This window comes from Enhydra lutris, unplaced genomic scaffold (assembly GCF_002288905.1).
Source record: "Enhydra lutris kenyoni isolate GAN:26980312 unplaced genomic scaffold, ASM228890v2 scaffoldscaffold62, whole genome shotgun sequence".
Taxonomy (NCBI): Eukaryota; Metazoa; Chordata; class Mammalia; order Carnivora; family Mustelidae; genus Enhydra; species Enhydra lutris.
The window spans coordinates 9,672,405-9,690,891 of NW_019154146.1; the positions used below are offsets into that span (position 1 = coordinate 9,672,405).

General features: G+C 42.0%; 1 protein-coding gene across 2 annotated transcripts; it reads right to left on the minus strand.

Annotated features, from left to right (window-relative positions):
- Positions 1 to 5,081: 5,081 nt before the first annotated feature.
- Positions 5,082 to 17,086, minus strand: LOC111158693 (general transcription factor IIH subunit 5). 2 transcript variants are annotated; one of them, XM_022520900.1, is made up of 3 exons: positions 17,002 to 17,086; positions 16,182 to 16,254; positions 5,082 to 5,454 (listed from the first exon to the last, which is right to left on the minus strand). In XM_022520900.1, exons 2-3 carry the CDS (start codon positions 16,214 to 16,216, stop codon positions 5,274 to 5,276), a joined length of 216 nt encoding a protein of 71 aa, XP_022376608.1. In that variant the 5' UTR covers positions 16,217 to 16,254; positions 17,002 to 17,086; the 3' UTR covers positions 5,082 to 5,273. The 2 variants fall into 2 exon arrangements, with proteins under 2 accessions (XP_022376608.1, XP_022376609.1); XM_022520901.1 differs by having other exon boundaries at positions 16,993 to 17,086.
- Positions 17,087 to 18,487: the final 1,401 nt, after the last annotated feature.

Here is an 18,487-nt window from a genome sequence, read left to right on the forward strand (position 1 = left end):
AGAGATCTCAAAACTAGTGTGAAAAGAATTACAGAATGATGGTGTACATGATTATACCTCTTATGTATTGTTTATGTTTAAAACACAAGAGTATGTTTTTTTTTTTTAAAGATTTTATTTATTTATTTCACAGACAGAGATCACAAGTAGGCAGAGAGGCAGGTAGAGAGAGAGGGGGAAGCAGGCTCCCTGCCAAGCAGAGAGCCCGATGCGTGGCTCGATCCCAGGACCCTGGGATCACGACCTGAGCAGAAGGCAGAGGCTTCAACCCACTGAGCCACCCAGGTGCCCAAGAGTATGTATTTCTGATGGATACATAATAATACAGGTAGGGGCGCCTGGGTGGCTCAGTGGGTTAAGCCTCTGCTTTCTGCTCAGGTCGTGATCCCAGGGTCCTGGGATTGAGCCCCGCATTGGGCTCTCTGCCCAGTGGGGAGCCTGCTTCCCTCCCTCTCTGCCTACTTGTGATCTCTGTCAAATAAATAAAATCTTAAAAAAAATAACAATATGGTAAAAGCCACGGATGACAACTCATCAACTTCAAGGTCACACTTATATTGGGAAAGTAAAAAAAAAGAAGATTGTGATTGAGGAAGAAAACAGGACTTCAATCCTGTAATTGCTTTAGTTCTCTTAAATCAACAGAGCTAATACGAATGTTAACATTGAACGGTACAGATGTTATGTGATCCAATCTGTTTACGTTGGTTTGGAAGCCAGCAAGCACCCACATGCCTGACCCCAACAAAATGAGTGACCTGACCTGTACTGTACCGCCTGCACGGACCCACCTACCTTTGTCCCACATTCTCCTTATATGAACCCAGAAGTACTGTCAGCACTTTAGAGACCCTCCTTGAAATGTTAGTCCGCTGTCTTCCCAGTGTCGGCCGCACTGAAATAAATCCCTTGTTTCTTTCACACTGTCTCTGCCTTCGGGTTCTGTCAGCGGCCAGGAGGCGAATCTAGCTTGGGACCCCTGGGGCTGGGTGCTCTTGCACCCTTGGGCCCTGGGGACAGTCTCGGAAAAATGAACTATTTGGGTATTTCCCAACAAGATTCAAGTTGCTGAAGAGCAGCTTCTAGGTCCGTGGAGGTAGTGGGCCACCAGTATGCTATGTACCCGATGCTCATTTTCTAAGAATTCCCCTCCTCCCCTATCTGCTCATTCTCCCTCCGTTGATTATGAAGAAATTTCTTAAAAAAGTGTCCATGGACATGTGTGCGCCTGTGGACGTGTGCTGAAACCCGCCTCCTCCCCTCCACTGTGCTCTTCCAGACTCAAGGAAGCTGAAGTTCAGAATCATGTGCTTGCCACGTTAACTTACAATCACTCAAACTGTTCTTGAGGACAGGTAATTCCTGTTTTCAGAGAGAAATTCAGTGACCTGCCCAAGATCTCGGAGCCGGCAAGCAGGGAGCAGACATGCGCGTGCAGGTTGTCTCTTAATCACCTTCTGATAGTGAGAATAAAGTATTTAAAACGCTTATTCAGGAACCTCACCAACAGACCTTTCACCGTCATCTTTGCGGCAAATGAGGTAGAGTTACACAAGCGTGAGAATGTTTATTGAGTATATTTGTGAACTGCATAGTTTATTCACCTTTAAAATATATCCTCTTCCTATCTGTTAAGATAGGAGAACGTTAAGAGAATGATCCCAGCATTCTAGTTAAATCAGAAGGAATCACACCAGAGCTTTTATTTCGTTTCTTTGAGGTAAATGAGGTTTACTGAACAACTACAAACTAGAGTAAGTACACACTATCTTCTCAGAAAATAACACGGATATGTCGAATCACCTGTTTCAGCTGATGTTAAGAGCAATACAATAATTAATAATTTTGATTACCACCCATGGTGTCTATCAACAATAAAGGGGAGTAGTCTTTGTTGCCCATTATTAGTAGTGTTCCGTTACTGTTCACCAAAACTTATTCCCAATATACATTTTTACATTAACTGTGATGCATACTTAGGATGCCTGGAATTTTAAAGTAATCCCATGAAATTTCACAAGGAAATCAGGGTTCAAGGAATTAAGCATTTTTGACTTGATACAGTATTTAAGGAAAAAAAAACCACTATCAAGAAATTAGAAATTAGGGGCACCTGGGTGGCTTAGTGGGTTAAGCCTCTGCCTTCAGCTCAGGTCATGATCTCAGGGTCCTAGGATCGAGCCCCGAATCGGGCTGTCTGCTCAGCAGGGAGGCTGCTTCCCCCTCTCTCTCTGCCTGTTTCTCTGCCTACTTGTCAAATAAATAAATAAAATCTTAAAAAAAAAAGAGAGAGAGAAGTTAGAAGTTAGTATAACTCTAAATATCACAATTTTAGCACACAGATATCTGTGACTGGTCACCTAACCTCTGTGAATTGAAGTGATTCTTTTTGCAGGTAAGACAATTTAGTCAATACTACCTTTTCATAATATTCAGGACTTCATCTTTAAAAAAGACAGTAGTCAATTTCTCCACTACCAAGCAGCCTGTGTCTCTTGTTCTCAACATCTAAAATGTGCCAAATCAAATAATGTCGGTCAGATTCTAAGAAGGAAGGTCTGGGTAAAATGTCACTTGGTTACGTCCTATTCTCTCGAAGTTGAACAAGTCAACTAAACAGCTGCAAGTGGGCTTCCTTGTGTCACAGTGTCCTGTCTTTCTTAATGCAGTGTCCAGAGAGAAATATTTAACATTTGCTCCAAGAGGACTTTTTTAAAAAATGAGAGCTGGGGTGCCTGGGTGGCTAAGTTGGTTATGTGTCTCTACCTTTGGCTCAGGTCATGATCTTGGGGTTCTGAGATCGAGTCCCGCGTTGGGCTCCCTGCTCAGCAGGGCAGTCTGCTTCTCCCTCTCCCTCTCCCCGTGCTTCTGCTCCCCCTCTTTCAAATAAATAAAATCAATCTTTGGAAGAAAAAAAAAATGAGAGCTGATGAAAGATTTTCCTTTACATAAGACTCTTTGCATTCACTGTTCAATATCGTTTTTTTCCGTATCTTTTAAACTGGGATTCTAAGAAAAATTTCTGTAAGGTTTCATGTTAATATCAAAGGTATCAGCGGACAAATATCTGAGTTTTATTTGAAATTGATTTAGATATGCCTGAAATACAAGATTCAGTACCATTTCAGTACAGCTGGAAATTCTAAAGAAATATATTTTCTACTTAACACATTTTAGTACCAAATGTATCAATAATGCCACAAAAATGTTTGCATTGTTATATGAGAATCAAACTTCCGTAGCTTGATTTATATTGATGGGAATCATGACAGATGGAGAACTGTATTACAAGCCCCCCGGAGCACGCCTGAAACCACAGGAAGTACTGAGCCCCGTGGAGACTAAGACGTATGTACATCCTTATGACAAAGTTTAATTTATAAATGGGGCACAGTAAGAGACGAAGAATAATTGATAATAAAACAGAATAACCTGTAATGAAGGTTATGTGCATATGGTCTAGCTATCTTACTGTACTGTACTCATAGTCTTTCCTCTTGTGGGCTCCTCATGTGAGATGACAAAATGCCCAAAGGATGAGAAGTGAGGTGAACAGCATAGGCATCGTGACAGCATTAGGTTACTACCCTCTGACAATAGTGAGAAGGACAATCATCTGCTTCTGGACCTTGGTTGCCGGTGGAAAGGGAAATCGTGGATAAGCGAGGACCTACTGCACCAGAGGGTGGCAGTGTCCAGCTTGTGTGACTGAAAATGGTACACAGGTGCTTTGAATAAGCACACCACAGGAGGGAAGAAAACTGGGTTATAGCATCACCTCTTCTCTCTTGGAAAGAAGTCCTCTTCTCTCTTGGAAAATTTTCATCACATGAACCCATCCTGGTTAACACTATCTTCAGGAAGGGAAGCAAAGCTCCTATCAGTGTTATTTCTGCCTCCAAACAATCATAAAACCATATGCAACACATCTGAACCTCATCAACCCACTTCCCAGAAGACTCACTTTGTTTCTATCTGCTTTTACTTGCCTTTGTTTAAAATTGTAGTTGATACACAATCTTCTGTTATAGGTGTATAACACAGTGAATTGACATTATACACACTATAAAATGCTCACTATGGTATGTCTAGTTAACTGTCACATATAACGTTATTATGGTATGATTGACTACATGTCTTATGCTGTACTCTTTCTACAGTCCTTATTTCTTTTTAAAAAGAGTTTAAATGGATTCTCTTATGGAATAAGGCACAAATAAAACAAATTTTTTTTTTTTAAACAAAAGAACATTTTCCCTGATGGGAAAGGAAAATGTGACTGAAAAAGTTTAAACACGGAGAAGATAAAGCTTGCAATGCAACATTCCCCCTTCCCATTTGGTTATTTCTAATCTTCTACATGTGGGGCTTGAACTCATGACCCTGAGATCAAGACCTGAGCTGAGATTAAGAGTCGGACGCTTAACCAACTGAACCACTCAGGCGCCCCAAACCCTCTGTACTTTAAAAACACTGTATTTTTAGGGAAATGCAAACTGTAGCTTACATCAATGTAACATGGTTCTCTTCCCCATCTTCTTCACCAGTAGAGCTGGCCAGTATGCAGATATTAAATGCAAAGACATAAATATTACCAAAGTCCCATCCTGGCATATTTATCTAGGTAATCAAGTTTCTAATTAGAACAGAACCAAAAAAAAAAAAAAAAAAAAAAAGAACAGAACAAACCATAACCACACTACAAAATCCCACATTAACAGGAACAAGCAAAACACCTAGGTTAAACTGGTAAAGGCATATTCCATTATATTCTTACTGTATTAAATTGGTATTAAAAAGGTAGGAAAACCATTTACATTTTTTTTTTTTAAGATTTTATTTATTTATTTGACAGAGAGAGATCACAAGTAGACGGAGAGGCAGGCAGAGAGAGAGAGAGAGGGAAGCAGGCTCCCTGCTGAGCAGAGAGCCCGATGCGGGACTCGATCCCAGGACCCTGAGATCATGACCCGAGCTGAAGGCAGCTTAACCCACTGAGCCACCCAGGCGCCCCACCATTTACATTTTAATGTAGGATAATAAAAGCCAAATTACAGACAACCAATGAATTTTTTTTTTTTAATTCTAGGGTGCATGAACGGGGAAAAAAAACAAACAAGAAAATCAGGGACTTTTTTCTGAACAAACGACATCACAGTTTTTCCCATGATATGCGCCTAAGCCACTAAGTCTCATCTGTCACACAGGACACTGAATGGTGACAGTCTCACATTTGTTACTTGTAATTCCTAAGTGGTCAATATTGAGTATCTTCACTTCTGGGTAAGAGAAAAAGCATTTTGGTCCATTAATTCACCTACTCGCTCCTGGAGGACGTTAACCAACTCTGCGATGACAAAGACGTGAGTGTCATCAACGTCTTGAATGATGAACTTCTTCCCTAAGGCATTTGATTCGTCCAAGTACAGCAGGAACTGCTTCATGGCAGGGTCACTGCAGAAAGAAACACACGATAATGACACACTGTGCTGTCAAATTACACCTGAGCAATCAGAATTGGGCATGCAGGATTTTTAGGGCAACTGTAAAAGTTCTAAATTGTTACTCAATTCCGCACTTCCTGTCTCAAGCATTAGAGTTTTAGAGAAAGAGGCCAAGGATGAGATTTTAAAAGATTAATTTGTCACTGACAAGTGAAAAAGTAATGTTCAGAGCTTTGCAGTTACTAGGGCCTAGAATCACAGCTCCCTTAACAGATTCAAAAAATGAATTTCCTTACTTGCCTATGACCATTATTTTTATTATATATACCTACCTATTTATATTATACATACCTTATATTATTTACATTATATATACCTTCTTAGGAAGTCAACAGACTTTCACTATCTTGCCAGGGAATAATTAATTGACAAAACCAGTTAAACAGTCACTGTGATAAAGCAGGGTGAATAGCAAAAGTCAATCCCAGCTTTATCACTTGTGACCTTAACATGTACTTAAACTCTAATGCCACAAAATAAGGCTACATAACAGACTGTTAGAGAAATTAAAGAATAATGCCAAGGGTAGTGTTTGGCTTGCAGCAGGTTCTCAAGTTCTTTTTCTTCCTTAAAATTCTGAACTTTTTAAGTTTAAACTATCACTTAGAATCTTTAAAGGAAATTCTACCAAAATCTTCTCGAGAATACTGAGCTCAAAGAAGAGACATAATTTAATTCTATTTATTCGTGAGTTTTAGTTTGGAATGAGTAGAGTAAGTCACAAGGAAAAGAAGGATACAATTTCTAGGATTTACATGGGGTGTCTGGGTGAGTCAGTTGGTTAAGTGTCCAACAGTTGATTTCAGATCAGTTCATGATCTCAGGGTCCTGGGATCAAGTCCCTTGTTGGGCTCTGTGCTCAGTGGGGAGGCTGCTTGCGGATCTCTCTCCCTCTCTCTCTGCCCCTCCCCTGGCTCTCCCCTGCCTTTGTCTCAAATAAATAAATAAATCTAAAAAGAAAAGAAAACCCTATTTCTAGGATGTACCCAAACATATCTCTGTCAAAAAAACCCTGAATCACAACAAGGACACTCTCTACACCTAATATAATGTACAACAATGTGGTCAGCAATAGATGAAAACAAAATGTCAAGTTGCATATAGTTTTTTTTTAAATCTTAGAGAACATGTAACTTCACAAAATCTTATTGTTTCTTAAGGAATGACAGCATCAGTTACAAAGATGACAATTCAAAAGAGGTCAGTGTAATTTCCTGAAAACATTAAAAACAAGTTTTACGCCTTTTAAATACAAACTAGGCCTAAGTGAAGCTAACAAAGGTAAAGGATTTCAAGCACGACATGAGTATGGTTCATGGCATATTAACTACTAATAAAATCAAGTCTTCCTGAAAAGATGGTTTTTTAAATTATTTTCAGTAACTTAACCATTGCAGTGATTTTATTAACAATTTACTACACCATAAAATGATGTGAATAAATAGGTCTGCACACATCAGAACCGACACAATTTTAAATTGAGTTTCTAGTATGCCTGTCATCGTACACATAGGTTCAGAACCCCTGGGTTATGCTTGTCCACTTAGGTTTGGCAAAATTCAGTCATATTCTATTGTTGCAGAATTAGAATGACCACTCTAATGTGCAGAATTGATTGGTTCAGAAGTAAATTTGCTACTTTAAGCTTTATTCATGCATTCAATAAATATTTACTGAGCACCTGGATGTGCTAGGCACTATCCCGGTCCTGGGTATTCAGCAGTGAACAATACAATTCGGAATCCTCCCTGTTATGGAGCTTACATTTTACCGGTAGGACTATGATAAACACACGCGCGCGCACGCAAGCAGCAGGGAAGCAGGATGAGAAATGGCAGTGATGAAAGTGATAGGATCCTGTAAGTTTAAACGGGGGAGGCAAGGAAGGCCTTTCCAAGCAGCAGTATCTGAACACACAGGAGGAGGGAGTAAGCAAGGCGTGTGGTGACTCAGGCAAGAAGATCCTAGGCAGAGTGAACAGTAAGGCTATGGACCAAAGGCTATGACCAAAGGGGACAGAAGTGGGAGGTGAGGTCAGAAAGTTAGTTGTAGCTGGGCCAGATCCCAAAGGGCCTTGGAGGTGATTTTAGCAAGTTTGGCTTTTACTGAGTGACATGATTTAACTTACAGACTGACTTCAATTTTAGACGTAAGGATCATGCTGCCTACAGGGATAAAAAAAGCCTGGAGGGTAGTGGAGGCAAGGACAGAAACAGGGAGACTGATTAGAAAGTGACTGTAGTGACCCAGGCAAGAGATGACAATGGTTTGGACCTACGTGGAAAAAGTGAGATGATGAGTACTTGGATTCTAGACATATGTTGAATGTAAAGCCAACATAATTTGCTGAGACTAGACCCCAGCTTTGAAGGAGAGGAATTAAGGAGACTCCCAACATTTTTGGTCAGAGCAAATGAAAAAGTGGAGTTGCCTTTTATGGAGATGAGGAAGAAGTAGGAGGAACAGGTTTGCTGGGAAGATCAAGAGCTGGGTTTTAGGCATGTTACATGTGAGATGCTTCCGGGCACCCAAGAGAAGAAACCGAGTAGGAAGATGGATATACAATTCTGGATTTCGGCAGCCAAAGTCCAGACTGAAGAGAAAAAGTCAGTCATCAAGCCCTGACAAGGGAGTGAACATAGCTACAGAGAAGAGACTAGGGACCAAGCCCCAGACTCCCCAATATAAAAGGTTAGGAAGAAATGGACAATCAGCAAAGTAGACTATAAAGCAGTGACACTGAGGTAGGAAGGAAACCCTGCCTGGAAGATAAATGAACAAAGGACCTTCAGGAAGAGGAAGTGGTCCATTGTGTCAGGGGCTGGGAACAGGCACAGTAAGATAAGGACTGAGACCTAAGTGCCAGGGGGACTCATATTGGCGCTTTGAATCAGCATGGTGTTTTCAAAATTTTTGCCATTTGCATACTATCCTTGCTCATTTAGCACCCCTTGTAACACCTGAGTTACATATTACTTATTATTTTTCTTTAAATTGCCTTGAAATCAACTTTTAAGCTTGACTTCGCCTGGCATGAATCACCAGTCATCCCAATGTGTTTTCATCCTCAAATAAATCAAACTGGTCATATAAAAACAATTTCTGTGTCTCCCCCCCTCCTTTCCAAGATTTTATTTATTTATTTGACAGACAGAGATCACAAGTAGGCAGAGAGGCAGGCGGGGGGGGGGGGGGGAAGCAGGCTCCCCGCTGAGCAGAGAGCCTGATGTGGGGCTCGATCACAGGACCCTGAGATCATGACCTGAGCTGAAGGCAGAGGCTTAACCCACTGAGCCACCTAGGCGCCCCTCTCCCCCTCCCTTCTGTGTTCTACTGTGAACCATCTTGAACACCAGCGCCATTCCCCATACCTGGGGAAACCTGCTCACTGACAAAGGAGATACTTAGAAAGTGACTGGCTGGTGAGACACTGAAGTAACTACTTCCCTTCTTCATCGCTTCAGTTCAACTTTTTGAAAGGAAACAGCAATTTGTGACTGAATTCTCAAGCATGTACCTGAAATATAATTTATAATGATTCAAAATGACAAAATGTAAGGGACTTTTATCATGAAACATTGAGGGAACTGGAGTATCTTGCCTGAATACAGGGCTATTTACTCTACTTCTTCCTGAAGAGTCCATGGGAGAACCTGCTGGTAAGAAAGAAAAACAAAACCAAGTGCTCACAGACATACTTGGTTGAAGTCCTGGGTTCAGGGTTAGTGAGCAAGGGAAAAATGTCTTGGTCCTGGAGACGTGAAAGTAGGAATCAATCGACTCCTTCCTACATAACCTGAGTAAAACTCCTATAATACATGATTCTAAAAAGTATTACACCACAAAGGCTCTACTAGGATGATGTAGTTTGCTGTCAAACAGATCACAGACTTCACCGGTCACCTGCACAAAACTGTCAGCACTGTCTGTCCCGTCAGAATGATAACCTCGGCTCAATCAACGGTAAACTACCCTTCCTGAAAATAATTAGCTAACGGGTCTAGTTACTTAAAAATCTTAAAAGTATTTCTCCAAATTCTGTATGTCCTGAGAAAAGGATGTTTTAGAAAACTGTTATCAAACAATGAAATGAAATGGCTTTGTTTGCTTAAGTTTATTTCCTTCTTAGGAGCATTTTCCAAAGTGTTTTTGGAATAAGCCTATTGTCCAGCTTGAGATATAGGTATCTTTATTAGGACCTTTATAAGGTCCTAATAAAGATTCAACACCTGGTGCTCGTCACTCCGAGTCGCACTCCCTACTCCCCATCATGTTTGCTCTCCATCATTAAGAGTCTATTTCTTGATTTGGCTCACATTTCCCCTCTTTGTTTTGTTTCTTATATTCCACATGAGTGAAATCACATACTGTAGATGGCTCACAGGGGACACTGAGTTAACCAAAGTAATAGTCTCAAGTTCCCAATATGAAATACACTAGGTTTACTGTCAGAAAGACATGACACTAAAGACAGCACTGGACTCAGCCTAACTCCAAGCCCCAGCTCAGTCAACCAATATGCATGATATATAAAATCACTAAACCTCTCCACGTCTTGGTGTCCTAGGGAGTAAGATGGAGACAGTGCTACTTATACCGGAGGGTTGCTGGATTGGAGAATACATCTAAAAACACTTTGCTCATAGCAGATACTCAAATGAAGAGCAATTAAAATGCCTAGAGTTTTTGGGTGTGTGGGAGGATACAGGTAGAAAGGTTCAAATTACCTACTTCTATTCTTATTAAAAGATTAGCTGTTACAAAAAACTTTATTACTAGCTTGTGTATATGATATTCTAAGAATATGCATGCACACTTTTTTTTTTTTTTTTGAAACTTAACACAATAAAGGGGCACCTGGGTGGCTTAGTTGGTTAAGTGTCTGCCTTTGGGTCAGGTCATGATCCCAGGCTCTTGGGATCAAGCCCTTAGTCAGGCTCCTTGCTCAGCAGGGAGCCTGCTTTTCCCTCTCCCTGCCGCTCCCCCCTGCTTATGCTGTCAAATAAATAAATAGAAAATCTCAAAAAATAAAAGAACTTAACACAATATTATGCTTAGTTTTGTGTTAGACAGTCTATGTCAGGCTCACTAGCTTGGGCTCTGAAGCAGAACACTATGGTTTACAATCCCATCTTAGCAGCTGTATAAGCCTGAGCAATTAATTTCTCTGTGCCTCAATTTCTGCATCTGCAAAATGGGATACAAATACCTCTATCTGGGCACCCAGGAGGCTCAGTCAGTTTGCTGAAAGTCTGCCGTTGGCTCAGGTCATGGTCTCTGGGTCTCTCGGATCAAGCCCAGCATCTGGTGCCCTGCTCAGCGGGGAGTCTGCTTCTCCCTCTGCCCACCCCTCCACCCATGTGCTTGCTTGCATGTGTGCTCTGCCTCTCAAATGAATAAAATCTTAAAAAAAAAAAAATCTGCATCTCATAGGGTTGTTGTGAGAACTAACTGAATATTACCAAGGACTTAGTACAGTATCTGGCAAACGCTCTGTGTCATTTTATGAAGATATTCCTTCATAAAATTATCATTTTTATTTATCATTGTATAATACCATGTCATTGTCCCTTATCACTTACAATGTTTTCAAATACTTTAATAGCTACATTATTTGATTACAAAAATGTCACGATTCTTAATTTAATGACTCAACATTTCAACACTTCCATTCAACACCTGGTGCTCGTCACTCCGAGGCGCACTCCCTACTCCCCATCATGTTTGCTCTCCATCATTAAGAGTCTATTTCTTGATTTGGCTCACATTTCCCCTCTTTGTTTTGTTTCTTATATTCCACAGGAGTGAAATCACATGGTTTTTGTCTTTCTCCGACCAACTTATTTCGCTTAGCATCATACACTCAACTTTATTAGCACACTCAAATACCTACATTTTTTTAAAGATTTATTTATTTGAGAAAGAGAGCGTGCGTGTGTACCAGTGCACTCTGGGGTGTGGGGAGGAGAGGCACAGAGAGAATCAGAGACTCCCAAGCAGACTCCCAAATAAGCAGGGAACCCTGATGCAGCAGGGCTCGATCTCTCAACCCTGAGATCACAACCTGAGCTGAAACTAAGAGTCAGATGTGTAACCGACTGAGCTACCCCTCAATCTCCTACATTTTTTTCTGCAGTTCTGATCACTTCCTTAGGGTCACCTCTTTAGGATAAACTTCTAGAAATGGAATTATTGTGTTAAACCATATAAAAGCTCAAAAAAACCTATTACAAATTGCTTTCTAGATCAGCCGTTTATGACTGCACCTCTGGGGCGCTTGGGTGGCTCAGCAGGTTAAGCCTCTGGCTGGGTCGTGATCTCACCTGGGATGGAGCCCCACGTCGGGCTCCCTGCTCAGCGGGGAGCCTGCTTCCCCTCTCTCTGCCTACCTGTGATCTGTCAAATAAATAAATAAAATAAAATAAAGACTGCACCTCCATCAACCATATCGGTAGCTTGGTGAGAGCCTGCTTTTTAAAAACTAAGATTGGAAGACAACAGTCACTTAAGAACTACTTTGATGTAACTTGCCAAAAAGGAGGTCTGGCATACAAACCTTTTTGGTACTGAAACTTGAATCCAAGCTATCAGAATGTATTCTTATCTCCACTAGTATCACTGTGGTAACAGAGATGTAATGGAACATTAATAACCTGAATTTATGCTGAGATTATATTCCTTGATTTAATTCTGTTGACAAAATTCACTCAATAAACAAAATACTTACTAAGTACCGGCTAGTCATATTTTAGGCACTGTCTGGGTGGCCAGGGAACTTCCGTGGGTACAGCCCTTCTAAGCAGCAGAGGCTCACAAGAGAGATGTAAATGACGTGAAAGAACAGAAAAAAATGGTAGATGCTTTTGCCTTATTCTTATTTGCTTCTCATACACAATACAGGTTTACAAGCCAAAGCTATAAGGGTAAGACTGGTCTAATAATATCTATTTCTCCAAATCCTTTGCACCTCTGCAACAAATCCTCCTTGCTGGAGCACTTGCCACACCACGTGGGCAACTATCACCCGGGAGGTCTGCTCCAGCACCTGCAATCGGACAGACGCTGCCAGGCACACGCTGCCGCGACACTGCCGTGCTCGGCTTGACTTGGGAAAATGCTTGGTATGAGGCTGGCAGTTCACAGTGGTGGATCCCAACAAAGAGGAAGGTTTCACCAATCTCATTTTGATATAAAAACTCAAATTTATAAACAGAAGAATTTCAATTTAGCCTTAGATTTGGGTTTTCGATAAGCCTTGTGAGGAAAGTGTCTTCTTGGAACCCAGCACCTTGACTTTTCCAGCTCACTGACAGGCCTAAATGGCCGCTATCATAATCTGATTTATCTGCTTCTTTACTAGAGACTTCAAATCTGTTAAAAGGAACTGACATGGAATTTAAATATGGCAATATGTTAAGCCATCCTAAGACAGGTGTCAAAGTCAGACTCCCTTCCTGAAGGAGGCCACACATGCCTGGAAAGTATTTTGCTGGCCGCTGGAACAGAATATGTGAACAGTACTATCTGTGCCGTGACAGATGACCTTGTACAGTGATGTGGCTGGAATCTGGAGGGAAGATAAATGGAATGATGGAATAGTTTTAGGAGACTCTTGAGTAGTTTGTCTACGAACTCCACCTATCAAATTCTGTACTCCAGTACACCTAGAGGCTCCATATAATCTATGGGGATTATGAGGTAATAAACATAATGATACTATGTTATTAAGCGTCTTCTCAGGGCACCTGGGTGGCTCAGGGGGTTAAGAATCTTCTCTTTGGCATCAAATACAGACATGAGGGGAACTGAAGGACTCTTCCAGTTACCATCCCAACGTGTGCATCTGACTGTGGAGTACCCACCAGCCCTGACCATGCACTTTATGGGTCTGTCATTTCTTAGGCCAGAGGTCTTTTTGGAAGATTTAACCTTTGGGAAGACAGTTACCCTTTCAAAAAATTGTGCAGGCTACACTTCAGAATTCACCTTGAAGGAAAAAATTAAAGTTCTGCCAAGGGCACTGACTATCTGCAAAATAAAATTTTAGTGACCCTGGTGCAAAAAACAGTTCTCCATAGGAAAACTGATGCTCAACCTTAAGCCAATTAAGTGCTTCCCAAACTTTTAATGCTTCTTAACAAGTTCCTTTGCATATACAATTTTGATTTAGGAGATTTAGGGTGAGGTCTCAGATTTTTCATTTCTAACAAGTTCCAGATGATGCCGTTGCTGCTAGCCTGGGGTTACACAGAAGAGCAAAGTGACAGAGGGCCATCAAAGCCCAGGTAGAAGTCAGAGGTTTGATTACATGACAGCAAACCAGGCAGACAGCTCAGCCTATCAGGAAAGAAAACTTAACACCTCAGCTCCTCTTACAAATATGTACTCTGTCCTCAAGGCTACCCTGAAGGCCTACCACTGATATGTGAATGAGTCTCCTAGAGTTCTGGTCTTTAAAATGCAGTCCAGTCATCATATTTTTTCAAATTAAAATACAGATTTAACAGAATCCCAATCATTATGCCAAAAGGACTATTTTAGAAACAGACTAAATTATTCTAAGGTTATTCTTGAAGAGGCAACAATGACAAAAGAATGGATGTGGGACAGAACTAAGGAAAGCAGCAAGGAGAATGAAACAATGTGATAAAAGAGATACCTACGATTAAAGAAAGGAATAAATGCAGTGAAACAATTGTTCAGCTAAAAAAGAAAAACAAGTACAAATTCAGATCTTTACCTAATATGGCTGTCCTCCTAACAGAGTCCAGATAAATAAAACTTAACACACTAACGAAAACTAAAATACAGAAATCTTACAAGACAGAAGACTTATTAAATCCAGAGGTGAAGCTCAAACTGTGATATGACAAAGTTTTAAGAAAAACAGAATATGAAAATTAGCCTAAAAGTCTTTTCCAAAAGAAAACAGCACACTGTTTTTAGAACTTATGGGATCTAGAGCCCTTCCCCTCGCTTTCCCAAGTGAACACCTCTCTAAGTACTTTTTTTTTTTTTTTTTAAGATTTTATTCATTCATTTGAGAGCGAGAGCACAAGCGGGAAGAGGTGCAGAGGGAGGGGGAGAAGCAGCGCTGAGCAGGGAGCCCGATGTGGGGCTCTATATAAGGACCCTGAGATCATGACCTGAGCCAAAGGCAGACGCTTAACCAACTGAGCCACCCAGGCACCCCCTAAGCAGTTTATTCTTATCAACAAGTGTTCTAGTCTCTCACATTAAAACCAAATAACAAGAACCAGAGTCCCTTACCATATCCTTCTTCAGCCATCAACTCGCTTCTCCATTCCTTTGCTCATTACTACAACAAAACTTCTCCAAAGAGACTTCTCCACTTTTCCACTTCCTCACCTTCCTTTCTCTTCCCAAAGTACTCCAATCTGACATCTATCTCACCTCTCCACGAAAACTCTCATTAAAAATAGAAGAAGAGGGGTGCCTGGGTGGCTCAGTGGGTTAAGCCTCTGCCTTCGGCTCAGGTCATGATCTCAGGGTCCTGGAATCGAGCCCCACATTGGGCTTTCTGCTCAGCAGGGAGCCTGCTCTCTCTCTCTCTCCGCCTTCTTGTGATCTCTGTCAAATAGATAAATAAATCTTTAAAAAAAAAAAAAAAAAAGAAAGAAATCGCTGACTTCCAGTGTGTCATCTTAGTCCATCTCTCATCAGCAGGGACTCACTTTTATGAAAGATTCCCTCTTAGCTTCCCTCCTACATCACTGGCTCTTTTCTTATCTTTGTTGTGTCTATCCAAACACTAAATCTGCACGACTCAGTGCTGAGCACTTGAAATGTGGTCAGCCTGTGAGATGTGCTGTGAAAGTAAACTCCACACTGGATTTTGAAGCCATGGTATGGAAAAAGACTTAGCAAAATTTTGAAATCTTAGTATGAATTCTGAAGATGTAGAACATGTGGAAATATTTTGGACACAAGGTTAAATAAGACATATTGATTTCACCTGCTTCAATTTACTCTTAATATGGGTAATAAAAAAGTTAAGACTACACATGTGGTTCACAATATATTTCTATAAGACAATGCTGTTGTACAAGCCAGAAGTATCCTATGGTTTGGTTTTGCTCTTTCCCCAGCCCTGCTATCACAAACAAGTGAAGACTGAGCAAGAACTGGTCTAGTAGTTCAGGTTTTCGGATTGCGTGGTAACAAAGCCCAATGTAGCTTGCTTTGAGAAATTCAATGCTGCCCATTAAGGTTTCTAGCTTCTCCTATGAAATGTGTGCCTGGTTTAGGAAATCTTCAATTGGCTCTTGATTTTCTTACTCTTTTCAAGACCACAGCTTGTGATGGTGAAGACATAGGCAGACCTTAAAATTCTAGTCAATCTCCCTAATGGTTGGAGGACAATAACGAGCACTGTTCCTCTAAAGAGCATTGATCTAAAAAATACACTGCCCTTGACCAAAACCGGTTGGAAATATGTCAATTACATCAACTGGACTGAGACATTGAAATCTGGCACCAGGAAGAAAAGCTGCAACGAAATCTGTCCCATTTGTTACGTAAGAAAAATGAAGTTGAGAAAGCTGAAAGACTTGATTCATTTAGATCTTAAAACGAAAACATGGGTTTTAGAGGAGATACACATACATCAAGATTCAATATGGAGATTTAAATTTCACTGAGTATCAAACTACTAACCATTCTATTAGCACTCCTTTCAAGACGTTGACCATCTTTTCCCAGGCAGAAGGTGCAGATGACCTTTAAAATGCTAATAAGAGAGGTAAGGTGACAATAAATTAAAAAAAAATCAACTTCAATATACTTTGGAGATCTGCCTCTTGAAATGAGACAAAATATTAAATGTCACATTAAATATTTAAGTATGAAAAACAGAGGGCTAACATTAAGAAAACATAGACATTCTGATTTCTAAAATTTAAAATGAGTCTATTGGACTATTAATGCAGAAATCTTACTTGCATATGCTACCCAAGTCCGTCCTAATGAAAGCAAGCAACCGAACTCTATGCCCGCGCACCCAATTCAACTTTAGAACATGAGTCACAAGATTTCTATTCCCGCCCAGAATAACGATAAAAGATAATATTTTGGGAGGCAGAAATCACAGAATGGGAGCTGTGAAAGGGATGGTGAGGTCGACCATCTCATTAGGGCGAAGAAACTGAGCCATAGCTCCGGGGGCGGGGGGAAGAGAGAGCGGAGCGAAGTCTCCCTATAACCACATTAACTCAGGTTCCCCAATGATCTGCCCAAGCAGGAACATATCCCACGCAGCGGACGCCAGCCTAACGCTTACACTCGTACACCTGGGCGCGAGCCATTACCTCCCGTAACGAAATCCGCGGTTCGTTACTGCGGGACAGCCTCCAAGCCTCTTCAGGAAGGGCCCCGAGAGGTGCGGGACCCGGAGGACAGGCTTCTAGGTCTTTTCTTCCTCCTCCCCTCTTTCCTCGGGAGCCCTCGGTTTGCCACGCACCTCACTTACCTCACTTACCTCTCTCGCTGGGGGAGCCGACACCAAGTCCCTCCAACCGCAGAACCAGCAGCACTTCGGCCCTCGCCAAGAGTACCTGCGCCCTCTACGTCATCGGTCAGCGACGCTCTTGTGGGTGGGGCGCGCCGGCGGGAGGCGGAGCGCGAAGGGGGCCGAGGGGCGGGGCGGGGAGCGACGGGGGCGGCGTCACGTGCCGCCGGTAGCCCGCTGCAGGGCTGAGGCTGGGAACCGCCGAGGAAGGTGGGCTCCCTGCCGCCTGGGTCGGCGGCGAGCGGCGAGAGCTGGCCGAGTTCGCGTGCCGTGCAGGTAGGAACGGGAGCCTGGGCGCGTGGGGGCGGGCGAGGGCGTCGGCAAGCCGGCGCGGCGGGGAGTGGAAGGACGGCGCGGGGGCACGGCCCCTGACACACCGGCTGACCCGCCGACGCGTCGCGGGGAGTGAGGGCCTCTCCGGAGCCGCAGCCGCCCGACTCTTCTTTCCCGGTCGCTGCCCAGCACTTGTTCCTCCCTGAGGCCCTCAAAGCAGCTGCGGGTACCATCAGCCTCCACTGGCTTGTCACGGAACGATGATGAGGAGTAAGAGACTGTCTCATTCAAATCGGAACTGCCAGCCCACAGCTTCTAACTGGGACCCGAGAAGGTGGATAGATCGAATGCGGTTAGGTTTTTAAGCCCCGAACGGTCACTGTAAGACCCCAAAGGGTTCCAGAATTAATCCTTTCCCCAAATTTTGATGTGTAGTTTAATAGAGCTCTCTAATTCTCTTTACCGGTGGAGGTATGAGGCTCTTGCGTAGCGTCCTTAGGTTAAATTGTATTTCCCAGTTAAGCTAATGCCGCACATTACTACATGTGTTTATGTGATTAATAAACCCAGCTCTTATATTCATTTCCCTCTTCTCAGCCCTCACATTTTTTCCTCTTTTTGGTTTCCGTATTGCTGGTTCTGCGCTCGCCCTAGGTATGGTTCTTACAAAGTGTCTTTTTCTCATTCAAATATTTTTATGACTTTTTTAATTTTTAAAATTCTTTATTCAAGTATAATTGACACGGAAGGTAGCATTAATTTCAGGTGTACAATATAAGGATTCAACAATGCTGTGCATTACTCAGTGCTCATCACTGTCCGTGTACTCTAATCCCCTTCACGTATTTCCTGCATCTGTCCATCCACCTTCTCCCTGACAACCAATTCTCTATATTTAAGAGTCTGCTTTTCTTTTTTCTGTTTCTTAAATTCCACATATGAGTGAAATCTTACCATATTTGTCTTTGATTTATTTCACTTGCCATTATAATCTCTAGATCCATCCATGTTGTTGCAAATGGCAAGATTCCATTCTTTTTTTTTTTAATTTTTAAAAAGATTTTTATTTATTTGACAGAGATCACAAGTAGGCAGAGAGGCAGGCAGAGGGGGGAGCAGGCTCCCTGCTGAGCAGAGAGCCGGATGGGGGCTTGATCCCAGGACCCTGAGACCATGACCTGAG